Below are 13,520 nucleotides of genomic sequence, written 5' to 3'. Positions count from 1 at the left end.
GCAAAATGCCCTAATGTTATCATGGCCTCCAAAACTAAGAAAACAAGGAATAATTAAATATTTCCTAATATTTTCTTTTAAAATGATATATAAACTACAGGTAGTCCTTGACTTACAACAGTTCATTTAATGACTGTTCAAAGTTACAACGGCACTGAAAAAAGTGACTTATGATCATTTTTCACATTTATGACTGTTGCAGCATTCCCATGGTCATGTGATTTACATTCGGATGCTTGACAACTGATTCACATTTATGATGGTTGCAGTGTCCCAGGGTCATGTGATCACCTTTTGCAACCCTCTCACAAGCAAAGTCAATGGGGAAATGAGATTCACTTAACAACCGTATTACTAATTTAACTGCAATGATTCACTTAACAAATGTGGCAAGAAAAGTCATAAAATGGGGCAAAACTCACTTAACAAATTTCTCACTTAGCAACATAGATTTTGGGCTCAACAATGGTTGTAAGTTGAGGACTACCTGTAGTTAAGAAATTATATAGTGACACTTAGGTTTTAGTTCCTAGAATGATTTCTAATGCCATATGCAGTAATGCACAACAATTTAGACTATCAGATCATTGCATTTTATATACCAGAGAACAAGCTAAAGAAGTCTGAAATGGAAGAACAAAAATGCAGATCATCCTGCAAGCGACCCTGACTCAACAGAAGACTTTTTTTCCTTCTTTTTTCAGGACCTTGCTTTCACTTTTTACTTTGAGGTTGTTGGATCATTTCTTATCCTCTGTCAGGCCTCAAAACACTGGAAGTAGGGTAGACATTGGTAATAGCATACATTCCTCACTTGGAAGAGTGAGGAAAATTCTCAGAGATGACTTACACCCTGGTCGGTACCTCTTTATTCTCCTACCATCGGGTAGGAGATATAGATGTATAGCCAGCCGTATCAACAGGCTGAAGAACAGCTTCTATCCATGGGCTGTCAGGCTCCTGAATGGGAAATAACTTTATGTATGATTGACTTGTGAAGCCGGTGTGTTGTGCAATTAGCTCACATGGTGTAACAAGATGATGAGTTTGTTGTCACTGTGAGTTGGGGGTAGGCACGAAGGGAGGCTCAGCCAATCTCACTGTATACATGTTGTACTTTGATAATAAAGGTTCGTTCATTCATTCATTATTTATTTATAAGTTTTATTTTCTTCTAATATTTCCATGTTTTTTATTCTAGGAAAAACAGATTTCCACTGTTTTAATATTTCTGGACATTTTAAAATCTCCCTACTTCTGAAACTGATGAATTTCAATTCTCATTAGACTAACTAGCATGCCAATCAACAGTAATATGAAGATTTAGAGCCACTTTTTGCACATGTGCATATACACACACATGCGCACACACAAACACTCACCAACTCTGTATGAAGAGACATATCTGCATAGAACTTATTCATTAAAGGATTTAGACTGCAATGAATACTGAATTTTTACACTTGTGAAATTGCTTAGGAGAAATTTAAGTGATAACACGGTGTTTATTATTAACATATTAAAAACTAGTTAGAAATATACCACTAGGATATTAAGATATAATGAAAAGGGAGTTTTCAAAATTAAAACCAGAAACATTCCATCTATGTAAATAAAAACTTATGTTCCTCAGAATTTCATTCTAGTAACATCTCTTGCCCCTTCATGGATTACTGCCTTGTCATGGCGAAGGGGCTTGCGTAATTCAATGAAGCTATGAGCTATGCCGTGCAGGGCCACCCAAGACGGACAGGTCATAGCTGAGAGTTCTGACAAAACGTGATCCACTGGAGAAGGAAATGGCAACCCACTCCAGTATCTTTGCCATGAAAACCCTATGGACAGTACCAAAAGGCAAAACGATATGACGCTGGAAGATGAGCCCCTCAGGTCGGAAGGCGTCCAATATGCTACTGGGGAAGAGCAGAGGGCTAGTACTAGTAGCACCAGAAAGAATGAAGCGACTGGGCCAAAGCCGAAAGGACGCTCAGCTGTGGATATGTCTGGTGGTGAAAGGAAAGTCCGATGCTGTAAAGATTTTTTCTCCATAGGAACCTGGAATGTAAGATCCATGAATCAAGGAAAGCTGGACGTGGTCAAACAAGAGATGACAAGACTGAACATCGACATCTTAGGTATCAGCGAACTAAAATGGACAGGAATGGGTGAATTTAATTCAGATGACCATCAGGTATACTACTGCGGGCAAGAATCCCTCAGAAGAAATGGAGTAGCCTTCATAGTCAATAAAAGAGTAGGAAAATCAATACTGGGATACAATCCTCAAAATGACAGAATGATCTCAGTTCGAATCCAAGGCAAACCATTCAATATCACAGTAGTCCAAGTCTATGCCCCAACCACCAGTGCTGAAGAGGATGAAATTGACCGGTTCTATGAAGCCCTACAGCACCTTATAGAAGTAACACCAAAAAATGATGTCCTTATCATCATGGGGGATTGGAATGCTAAAGTAGGAAGCCAAAAGATAACTGGAATAACAGGCAAGTTTGGCCTTGGAGTACAAAATGAAGCAGGGCACAGGCTGATAGAATTTGTCAAGAGAATACGATGGTCATAGCAAACACTCTTTTCCAACAACCCAAGAGACGGCTCTACACATGGACATCACCAGACGGTCAACACAGAAATCAGATTGACTATATGCTCTGCAGCCAAAGATGGAGAAGCTCTATACAGTCGGTAAAAACAAGACCAGGAGCTGACTGTGGCTCAGACCATGAGCTTCTCCTTGCAAAGTTTAGGCTTAAACTGAAGAAAGTAGGGAAAAGCACTAGGCCAGTCAGGTATGAATTAAATCATATCCCTGTTCAATATACAGTAGAGGTGACAAATAGATTTAAGGAATTAGATCTGATAGACAGAGTGCCTGAAGAACTATGGACAGAGGTTCGCGACATTGTACAACAGGTAGCAACCAAAACCATCCCAAAGAAAAAGAAATGCAAGAAAGCAAAATGGCTGTCTGAGGAAGCTTTGCAAATAGCTGAGGAAAGGAGGGAAGCGAAAGGCAAGGGAGAAAAACATAGATATGCCCAATTGAATGCAGAATTCCAGAGAATAGCTAGAAGAGATAAGAATGCCTTCTTAAATGAACAGTGCAAAGAAATAGAAGAAAACAATAGAATAGGGAGGACCAGAGATCTTTTCAAGAAAATTGGAGAGATGAAGGGAACGTTTCATGCAAAAATGGGCATGATAAAGGACCAAAATGGCAGGGACCTAACAGAGGCAGAAGAGATTAAGAAGAGGTGGCAAAATTACACAGAAGAACTATACAAGAATGAGCTTAACGTCCCAGATAATCACAATGAGGTGGTCACTGACCTCGAGCCAGACATCCTAGAATGTGAGGTGAAGTGGGCCTTAGAAAAGCTGAGCAACAACAAAGCTAGTGGAGGTGACAGTATTCCAGCTGAGCTATTCAAAATCTTAAAAGACAGTGCAGTAAAAGTGCTACACTCAATTTGCCAGCAAATTTGGAAAACTCAACAGTGGCCACAGGATTGGAAAAGATCAGTTTACATTCCAATTCCAAAGAAAGGCAGTGCCAAAGAATGTTCAAACTATCGCACCATTGCACTCATTTCTCATGCTAGTAAAGTCATGCTTAAAATCCTACAAGCTAGACTTCAGCAGTATGTGGATCGAGAACTACCAGAAGTACAGGCAGGATTTCGAAGAGGCAGAGGAACTAGAGATCAAATTGACAACATCCGCTGGATCATGGAGAAAGCTAGGGAGTTCCAGAAAAACATCTACTTCTGCTTCATTGACTATGCTAAAGCCTTTGATTGTGTGGATCATAACAAACTGTGGCAAGTTCTTAAAGAGATGGGAGTACCAGACCATCTTATTTGTCTCTTGAGAAACCTATATGCGGGTCAAGAAGCAACAGTGAGAACTGGACACGGAACCACTGATTGGTTCAAAATTGGGAAAGGAGTCCGGCAAGGCTGTATACTGTCGCCCTGCCTATTTAACTTATATGCAGAACACATCATGAGAAAGGCAGGGCTAGATGAATCAAAAGTTGGAATTAAGATTGCCGGAAGAAATATCAACAACCTAAGATACGCAGATGATACCACTCTAATGGCAGAAAGTGAAGAACTAAAGAGCCTCTTGTTGCGTGTGAAGAAGGAGAGTGCAAAACTTGGGTTGAAACTTAACATTAAGAAAACCAAGATCATGGCATCTGGCCCTCTCAATTCTTGGCAAATAGATGGGGAAGAAATGGATGTAGTGACAGATTTTGTTTTCCTGGGCTCCAAGATCACTGCAGATGGGGACTGTAGCCAAGAAATTAAAAGACGCTTGCTCCTGGGGAGGAAAGCCATGGCAAATCTAGACAGCACACTAAAAAGCAGAGACATCACCCTGTCAACAAAAGTGCGTATAGTCAAGGCTATGGTCTTCCCAGTTGCAATGTATGGCAGTGAAAGTTGGACCATAAGAAAGGCTGAGCGCCAAAGAATTGAGGCCTTTGAACTATGGTGCTGGAGAAGACTCCTGCGAGTCCCTTGGACTGCAAGGCGTCCTAGAGATCAACCCTGACTGCTCTTTAGAAGGCCAGATCCTGAAGCTAAAACTCAAATACTTTGGCCACCTAATGAGAAGGAAGGACTCACTGGAGAAGAGCCTAATGCTGGGAAAGATCGAGGGCAATAGAAGAAGGGGATGACAGAGAATGAGGTGGCTGGATGGAGTCACTGAAGCAGTAGGCGTGAGCTTAAATGGACTCCAGAAGATGGTAGAAGACAGGAAGGCCTGGAGGAATGTTGTCCATAGGGTCGTGATGGGTCGGACACGACTTCGCAGCTAACAACAACAACATCTCTTGCTGCCACATAGCCCAATGAGGAGCCAGAGGGGAAAAAGGAGCTATCCTGATTTTCCAAGACAAGTATATGAGTTTCACTTTTGAGAGTGGGCAACTAAATTTCATTTTTGATGTGTGCCGTTGTGCCCACAGTAAAAAATGACAATAAATATTATCTTATTTAAAACAAAGGAGCTCTCTCCATTCGATGCATTTTGAAAATTTTTAAATGAAATATATTAAAACTGAATTATTGGAAATTAGCAATTGAGCATAGCATTATTTATAAACATGTGTTCTGTCTTTTAATTATATCACATACTACACATTTTAAAATGGTTAGCAGCATTGTAAAAGATAAAAAGGGAGGTGGAAGCTGTTCTACCAACAATATTCATTGATGAATTCACCAGATTGAATTTAATCCAGTGAAATTTAGTTTTTTATAACAGTTTATTTTCAATGGTTAATTATCCATAACCAGCATTGTAATATTGTTGCCCTCATAATTACTTAAATTTTAAACACTAAGTGTACTAAATGGAAACAATACTATTAACTAATAATGCTGGGTAATATTGGGTAAGGTTTAAAAACTCCTATACTAGCTGCTTAGGGGAAAAAAGTCTTCCCAGGATTCCTTCACAAGTGCCTTTCTATATTGGATTGTTCTTGTATTATATATATAGTACTAAAACTCTTGTGTCCGTTACCTTTAACTGGGTGAAAAAATGCATCACAGTGCAACAACTTTTGAGCCAATGTACCTCAAAAGGGCTAACGTAGAGAATGTATCCAAAATCTGGGTCCCATGTCTCCCATGGGGTTGAAACCTGGCCACCCAGACAGTCAGTGGACCACTACCACCCAGATGTTCAGTAGACTAGTACCACCCTAGCCCTTTGGAGGCTAAGTAGACTGGCTCTTCCTTTGGTTTCTGGAGATCAGGTAGACTGGTCCTGCCCTAGTCTTCTGGAAGCTATGTAGATCAATCCCACCATCACCTACTGGAGTGAAATCACAGTCAAGCTAGAAGGAAGTTGGAAGCTGCTACCAGTCCTATCTACTCTTTCCCCTTAGTTATTCTGTTTCTGTTTAGGTAAATATCTCTGAAACAATAACCCAATGGTTCAAGGATTGTCTAGTAGTCTTTTAAACAGATTTTTCTTTGAATCCCTTCACATCTGAGATGAGGCCCAGTCATCAATATTTCAATGGTTGATTTACTGCTAATTCTAAAATACCTATCTTGGTAGACTAGTAAGCACATAAACAAATTTTAAGATGAAGTGAGTGTCTTTGTATTTTTTTTATATGTTCAATGTTTCATGTTTTAACATAGGGGTGTCTGTATTCTTTTACTTTAGGTATTATTGTTTTATTAATGCTATTTTGTTACTTTAGTTTCTATTATTATCTCATAAATATTTTGAAATACTTATGATTATTTAGTGGGCTCCCCGTTGATGCATAAATATCCAGGGTGCACAAGTTAATTTTACGTTACCCTGTTGCTTTCAGATACCAATCTTGCTACAAGATACAATGTTGCCATACAGTTACCTCCTTTGCCATATTAGTCGATATAGTCTTCTGCATACTAACCTCTTGTGTTCCCCTACACCTATCAAACACAGCTATCCATCTTTTATATTGTTTTTGCATACACTTTGTTTTTAATTCATGTATCTTTTATATCTTCTAGCTTTTTATAATTTTTTAAATTATTTAAAAAATTATAAAAAGCTAGAAAATATAAATTATTTTAAAAAGCTATGTGCTTTTTGAATGACTGTACACCTGTTTATGCTGTTTTATAATCGTAATAAAGATTTGATATTAGGGTGCCCAGCTGAACATAATTCTGCGTGGCTTCACAAAAGAATAATGTTGAAATGTAATGTAAAAATTGTAGATTAATGGGTGAAATAGAGCATGGTATCTTTAGAAGCAATGTGTGAAGCATGAATAATTAATATATAATTAATTCAGGTATCCCTTTGCGTACCCATGTCTGTGATTCTCAGTACATTAAGTGTTTCTTCATCTACACACACAGGACATGTACTCAACCTGTTTGCATTTGCTTGTCTAGAGACCTCCTCCAATCTTTTCATTCCTTTCCTAATAGCATCAGCATCAGATGAATGATGGTAAGCTGCAAGCCCATTATGAATTCTTGCATGAACTCCAGTTGGAGATCCTCTGTAGATAAATATGCACAGTAATTTTCAGCATCTTAGGCCAGAATTACATGTTATGAATTTTTTAAGACATACCGTTGACTAGGCTCTAAACCAGGCTTTTCATTCAACTTTACATCTTTTCCTTCTATTTTAAGATTTTGTTTTTGTTGCTGTATCTGATCAAACATAGCATGGTAGTGTTCATATGGTCCTCGACCAGGAACAGATAAAGGCACAATAACTCCTCCCCCAGCAAAATACTGAGCCTATGAATGTAAAAAGAAGTTCTTGTTTGCTCATCTTCACATTTATAGTAACTAGAAAAAATAATTTCATATAGGAAGGTAGGAAATCCCAACCTTAATTTCACTACTTTCACCTATGCTGAGAACATTTCTCCATCCTTGCTCTCTGGCTCTGTTTATTCGTTCCATCTGGAGAACAGGAGGAAAAATTAAAAGTAGACTTTGGAATCCAATGGAAGATCTGAAAACTGAACTTCATAATTAATGTTTAAAGTCCAACATTTTACCCTTTCCTTTTCAAGTCTTCTCATTTGCTCAACCTTCATATAACTGATCTAAAAATTAATAATGTTTTGAATTAGTAGCAATCTAACTTATTTAACATCCACAATTAATCATAAGGATGTTGCCAATTTGTACAATCTGTCAAACAAACAAACCCAGAAATAGCAAAGCCTTCAATTTACCTGCTCACGCTGTTGTTTTTCCTCTAGCCTTTTCTTTTTAATTGCTTCCTGAAAAACGGAAAGTGATTTAAACTATGAATTATTATATTTCTGATTAGGATAGTAGTGACACAAGATGTATTCGCATTTATAAATTGGAAATATTCTATTGTAAGGAAATAAGAAGGAAAGATTTTAAGATTTATTTATTGCTTTTAAAAGCTTCTTGCCTAATTTCCTGTTTCCTTGTTTATATACCTCAAACATTTTCCTCCTTTCGTCTAGTAGTTTCCCTTTCTTCAAAGGAGGTGGAGGGCCCTAAAAAAAGTGAAACTGCAAATTAGCAAGAACTTACATATTGCATACTGAGAATATGAAATCAATAATTTAAAATTAAACTTGACAATTATTGCTGAGGGCCTGATGCATATTTGCTAATAAATAGAGTTTTCACAGATAAATTAATACAGGATTATAGTTTACAAAGTCATCTATATGTTTAGTTCTTAATACTTTATTACTTTAATGTTATTTTAAATAGTGACTTATATTCCTCAATTATCTGTTAAATGTAATAAAAAAGATGGACAGTTGTATTTCACAAATTAAATATTAACAATTACTCCCTCAGATGATATGTAGGAGTATATGTAATCTTTGACTTACAACCAGTTGCTTAGAAACCATTCAAAGTTATGACGGACCTCTGCAGAGCTACTTACAATCTGGATATGAAGTTTCAACAGCTGGGCTCCCCCCAGTCACATGCCACATTTTGGGACTTGACTGTATTTATGGCCATTTGCAGCATCCTACAGTCACACAATTTACGATTCCTCTGTAGAAAACTGATGTTTACTTCCAGGTTCTGCCAAAAAATGCCCATTGTGGACAATGGATTTGCTTAACAACCATACCATTCCCTTAACAATCACCACATTTGCTTAAATTGGTTAAATTGGGCATGGTAATATGGTGACCCTCTTAAAACTGGCATGACTGCAATTCTGGGCTTAACTTTAGTCATAAGTCAAGGATTACCTGTACTTGCATTTTTAATAATAAGCAATAAATCTTATAAAATGAGTACCTTGCTTTGCTAAGCAATATTTATTTAAGTCCATATTCTACAGTTTAAAAAAATTAACAAATAACAAATGGTTCTATCTTTTTTTTAAAAAAGCGTTTATAAGAGCCATGACATTTTTCTAAAATGTCGTTAAATAGAGATTACCATAGGTTTGCAAAAGTCAGCAATGAATCTATGTTAAAAGTTTAACACAAAAGGAAGTACAGTATGTGTGAATATATAGAAAGTGTTGTCCATGTGACTGAAAACAGAATTTTAAAAATCCTACTGATAATTAGGAAATATAATAAGATCTCATTTCAGAACAATCATGTATATATTCTCTATTAAAAGCCTCAGGCACAGATCTTTTCTAAAAAAAAACAATTATACTATCTAAAACACCCGATCAAAAGTAATAACTGATCTGTTCAAAGGCTGGGGGATTAAAACATGTATCTATGAGCAGATTAGACAAAAATATAATTTCAATGATATCTAAAGACCATTAAAGAAAAAGCCAACTCAGACAGGCTCTGGAGTTAACTCAATTGCATTTTTTGCTGGTAGTACAATATAGACCAGATCTAATCTAGAAATTTGAATATGGCAATGTGTAATACAATGACTTTATTTCAAATGTTGCCTCTCCTCCAAGGAGATTCATCAACCTGCACACTCTTTTATCCATGTTTTCAACCTTTTATTAATCAGATGAAGTACACTAATCTAAAAATAAATGACTCATCCAAGCATATGCTAGTGGCAACTGAACTTTATTCTTCTCAACCTAAATTTGATACAGTTAACTGTCAGTCAATTAAATATCAATGTCCTACTTTGAATAGAGAGGTATGATAGCGAACATTTAATGTACTGTAATATATTGCATATATTGCCATAAAGTTACAATATATTCAAGAAGACCTACTAAACTGCACTATTTTGAACTTTTAGAAGTAAACACTTGGTTCCATTTATGTATTTTAGATTTTTCAGGAATATTTACTGGCAGGATTCTGAATTACTGCTATTTTAAATAAGAAACTTATATGAAAATGATGCTAAGATGAAACTTCAGCAAAGCTCTACTTCACAGCTGTTTTAACCATTAATTGACATATAGCTGCATGTAATCTTATACATTGGGTCAAATACAGGTGAAACTCGAAAAATTAGAATATCGTGCAAAAGTTCATTTATTTCAGTAATGCAACTTAAAAGGGGAAACTAATATATGAGATAGACTCATTACATGCAAAGCAAGATAGTTCAAGCCGTGATTTGTCATAATTGTGATGATTATGGCGTACAGCTCATGAAAACCCCAAATCCACAATCTCAGAAAATTAGAATATTGTGAAAAGGTGCAATATTCTAGGCTCAAAGTGTCCCACTCTAATCAGCTAATTAAGCCATAACACCTGCAAAGGGTTCCTGAGCCTTTCAATGGTCTCTCAGTCTGGTACAGTAGGAATCACAATCATGGGAAAGACTGCTGACGTGACAGTTGTGCAGAAAACCATCATTGACACCCTCCATAAGGAAGGAAAGCCTCAAAAGGTAAATGCAAAAGAAGTTGGATGTTCCCAAAGTGCTGTATCAAAGCACATTAATAGAAAGTTATGAAAGAAAGAAAAGGCCATTCAAAAGTGTTGGGGACTTTCACAAGGAGTGGACTGAGGCTGGAGTCAGTGCATCAAGAGCCACCACACACAGACGGATCCTGGACATGGGCTTCAAATGTCATATTCCTCTTGTCAAGCCGCTCCTGAACAACAAACAACGTCGGAAGCATCTTACCTGTGCTAAAGAAAAACAGACCTGGTCTGTTGTTCAGTGGTCCAAAGTCCTCTTTTCTGATGAGAGCAACTTTTGCATCTCATTTGGAAACCAAGGACCCAGAGTCTGGAGGAACAATGGAGAGTCACACACTGCAAGATGCTTGAAGTCCAGTGTGAAGTTTCCACAGTCCGTGTTGATTTGGGGAGCCATGTCATCTGCTGGTGTTGGTCCACTGTGCTTCATTAAGTCCAGGGTCAATGCAGCTGTCTACCAGGAGATTTTGGAGCACTTCATGCTTCCTTTCGCAGACGAGCTTTATGGGGATGCAGCAGGACTTGGCACCTGCCCACACTGCCAAAAGTACCAAAACCTGGTTCAATGACCGTGGGATTACTGTGCTTGACTGGCCAGCAAACTCACCTGACCTGAACTCCATAGAGAATCTATGGGGCATTGCCAAGAGAAAGATGAGAGACATGAGACTTAGCAATGCAGAAGAGCTGAAGGCCGCTATTGAAGCATCCTGGTCTTCCATAACACCTCAGCAGTGCCACAGGCTGATAGCTTCCATGCCACGCCGCATTGAGGCAGTAATTGATGCAAAAGGGGCCCAAGCCAAGTACTGAGTACATATGCATGCTTATACTTTTCAGGTCCGATATTGTTCTATGTACATTCCTTGTTTTATTGATTGCATGTAATATTCTAATTTTCTGAGATTGTGGATTTGGGGTTTTCACGAGCTGTACACCATAATCATCACAATTATGATAAATCACGGCTTGAACTATCTTGCTTTGCATGTAATGAGTCTATCTCATATATTAGTTTCCCCTTTTAAGTTGCGTTACTGAAATAAATAAACTTTTGCACGATATTCTACTTTTTTGAGTTTCACCTGTATGATGCATATTTCATCTGCAATAAAAGACAAGTAAAAGTCAGTGGAAATATATATTACATATTTTGAATCAGAATTCAAAACAAACTAGGTGCAAAGACTAGTTATATACTATGTTTCAATTTCTGTTAGGGAATGTCATATATCTCCAGTCTACAACACAGTCCTTTCAACAGGTCCAAGAAGGCTCCACACTCATTTGTACTACTCAGGTGACCCTGAAGACACAGATAAGCCTCCAGGTAGCACTAATGACTCACAAAAAGAATGCAAATGACCAGCTGTCTGCAAGAAGTATAAATCTTTCCATTCCCCACCATCCAGTCAGAGCTGAAGCAGCTTCTTGGATGAGAAGCAAAACATCTTCAAAGAAAAACAAGGAAGTCCAGTTGCCTTGTGAAAAAGCATCTTTGGGATAACTAAGACCTGGATGACTGAGAATTTCCATAGACACTACTGTTAGGGAATTTGCAGGTGAAATTACAATACTGAAAAATGTAATGTAAAACACTTTCAGTAATAAATGTACCCTTTTTCTATCTCCAAAGCTTGAAAATACTTTTATTATTAAATAGGCTCTCACCTGTCTACATTTAGTTATAGGCTTCTCACACAATTTCTTAGCTGAATCCTCAGATTTCTTAAGTATTAAAGGCACTCCGTATTTAGCAGCAGGTTTGGTAATTTTGTGAGCAGGTGCAGCAGAGGCTAAGTTTTGTCCTTGGGCTGGTCTCTTCGCTATGTAAGAGAGAATAACAATGCCACCTCTTTGCACAAAATTGGATAGATAAAATATTGTTCATAGTAAAACTATATTGAGAGGGATATTCGGAAAAAATTCGTTAGCCTAACCTTATACAATAAAACTCACTGATTTTCATATGCTTCAGAGGTATGTATAAAATTGAAATGCTTAAATGCATACTGGAATCAGGGGACAAACTTCACATTTCTCTTACTTTGATAAATAATGGAAAAATTATTTATAATTTGAAGCTCCATAATGTACAAAAAGGCAAAGATGCCTTACTAAATCATCTTAAGATCAAAAGTGTGGCCAATAGCTTCTGTTATACAGAGATTATCAAGAATCATAAAAAGGTTTTAAATTAAAGTTCTTAACTATGTATGATAAATAAAAGATTTCATATACACAAAGCCATTGTTAGGGTAATTGCTCAGAGATCAGCTACACTAAGATTTGTTTATTAGTTGATTATATATTTAGTTAGAAATACTTAGTTTATATTTTACCTGGTCCAGCATGAGGTCCAAACTTTTTAAACATTTTATGGCTGAATTCCTCTGCAATAAACTAAAAGAACATATTTTTGAATAAAATATCAGCAATTAACAAAAATAAAACATTTAAAGTAGTAACTATGCTTGCATTCATGATAGAAAAAATTGCTGATGTGAATTTGAGGACAAATTATTAAAGATACTAATATTAGTAAGCATTTATAGCCTAGTATCACATTCTGACAGACGCCTTCATCATTTAGTTGTTTAATTGGGGAGACCCAGATTCAAGTCTACCTTCAGCCTACATAAACATATTTAGTCACTCACTCTCAACTCACTCTACCACCTGAACTTGTATCTGTGAAGAAAAATGGGGGGAATGAAATGCTATTCTATGCAACCTAATACTCTTGACAAAATATAAACTTAATATATATGAGCAAATTATAAAGTTTCTTATTAAAGAGTCCACAGCCCGATTCAAAGATTATTTCTATATAAACCTGAATATTTAGGCAGTAATTCTATACATGCAAACTTGCCATACTGATACTTAATAAGAATTCCTTGTGTATTTTGAAGATATTGAGTTCTGAACCGGACTTAAAATATTTCAAAACTGTAACTCTCTCAGGATGCCACTAGCTAATGGTTGGTTATTCAAATTGTAATTCAATAACCTGGAAGGCAATTAGGTTGGGAAAAGTTGGTTTCAAGTAAATATTTGGTTCTAGTAGAAGAGTATATAAGTGTAAACTCAGGGTTGAACTGTGAAGGTATTACCTAGCTGAGTAATGAAA

The 13,520-nt window shown here is 36.9% G+C and overlaps 1 protein-coding gene across 4 annotated transcripts in view; it reads right to left on the bottom strand.

The window, feature by feature from the left end:
- NEK1 (NIMA related kinase 1) overlaps positions 1-13,520 on the bottom strand; it is a 109,315-nt gene that overhangs the window by 60,624 nt on the left and 35,171 nt on the right. For 3 of the 4 annotated variants that reach the window (XM_081332622.1, XM_081332623.1, XM_081332621.1), the window contains 8 exons: positions 12,730-12,790; positions 12,059-12,213; positions 7,979-8,038; positions 7,742-7,789; positions 7,562-7,609; positions 7,389-7,463; positions 7,123-7,295; positions 6,917-7,048 (listed from right to left, as the gene is read on the bottom strand). In XM_081332622.1, the coding sequence (XP_081188748.1) occupies positions 6,917-7,048; positions 7,123-7,295; positions 7,389-7,463; positions 7,562-7,609; positions 7,742-7,789; positions 7,979-8,038; positions 12,059-12,213; positions 12,730-12,790 (752 nt within the window). The remainder of the gene's footprint in view (positions 1-6,916; positions 7,049-7,122; positions 7,296-7,388; positions 7,464-7,561; positions 7,610-7,741; positions 7,790-7,978; positions 8,039-12,058; positions 12,214-12,729; positions 12,791-13,520) is intronic. The other variant, XM_081332624.1, reaches the window with a different exon arrangement.

The sequence above is a fragment of the Vipera berus genome (assembly GCF_964194415.1).
Source record: "Vipera berus genome assembly, chromosome: 7".
NCBI lineage: Eukaryota > Metazoa > Chordata > Lepidosauria > Squamata > Viperidae > Vipera > Vipera berus.
This window is presented reverse-complemented; position numbering and strand designations above follow the sequence as displayed.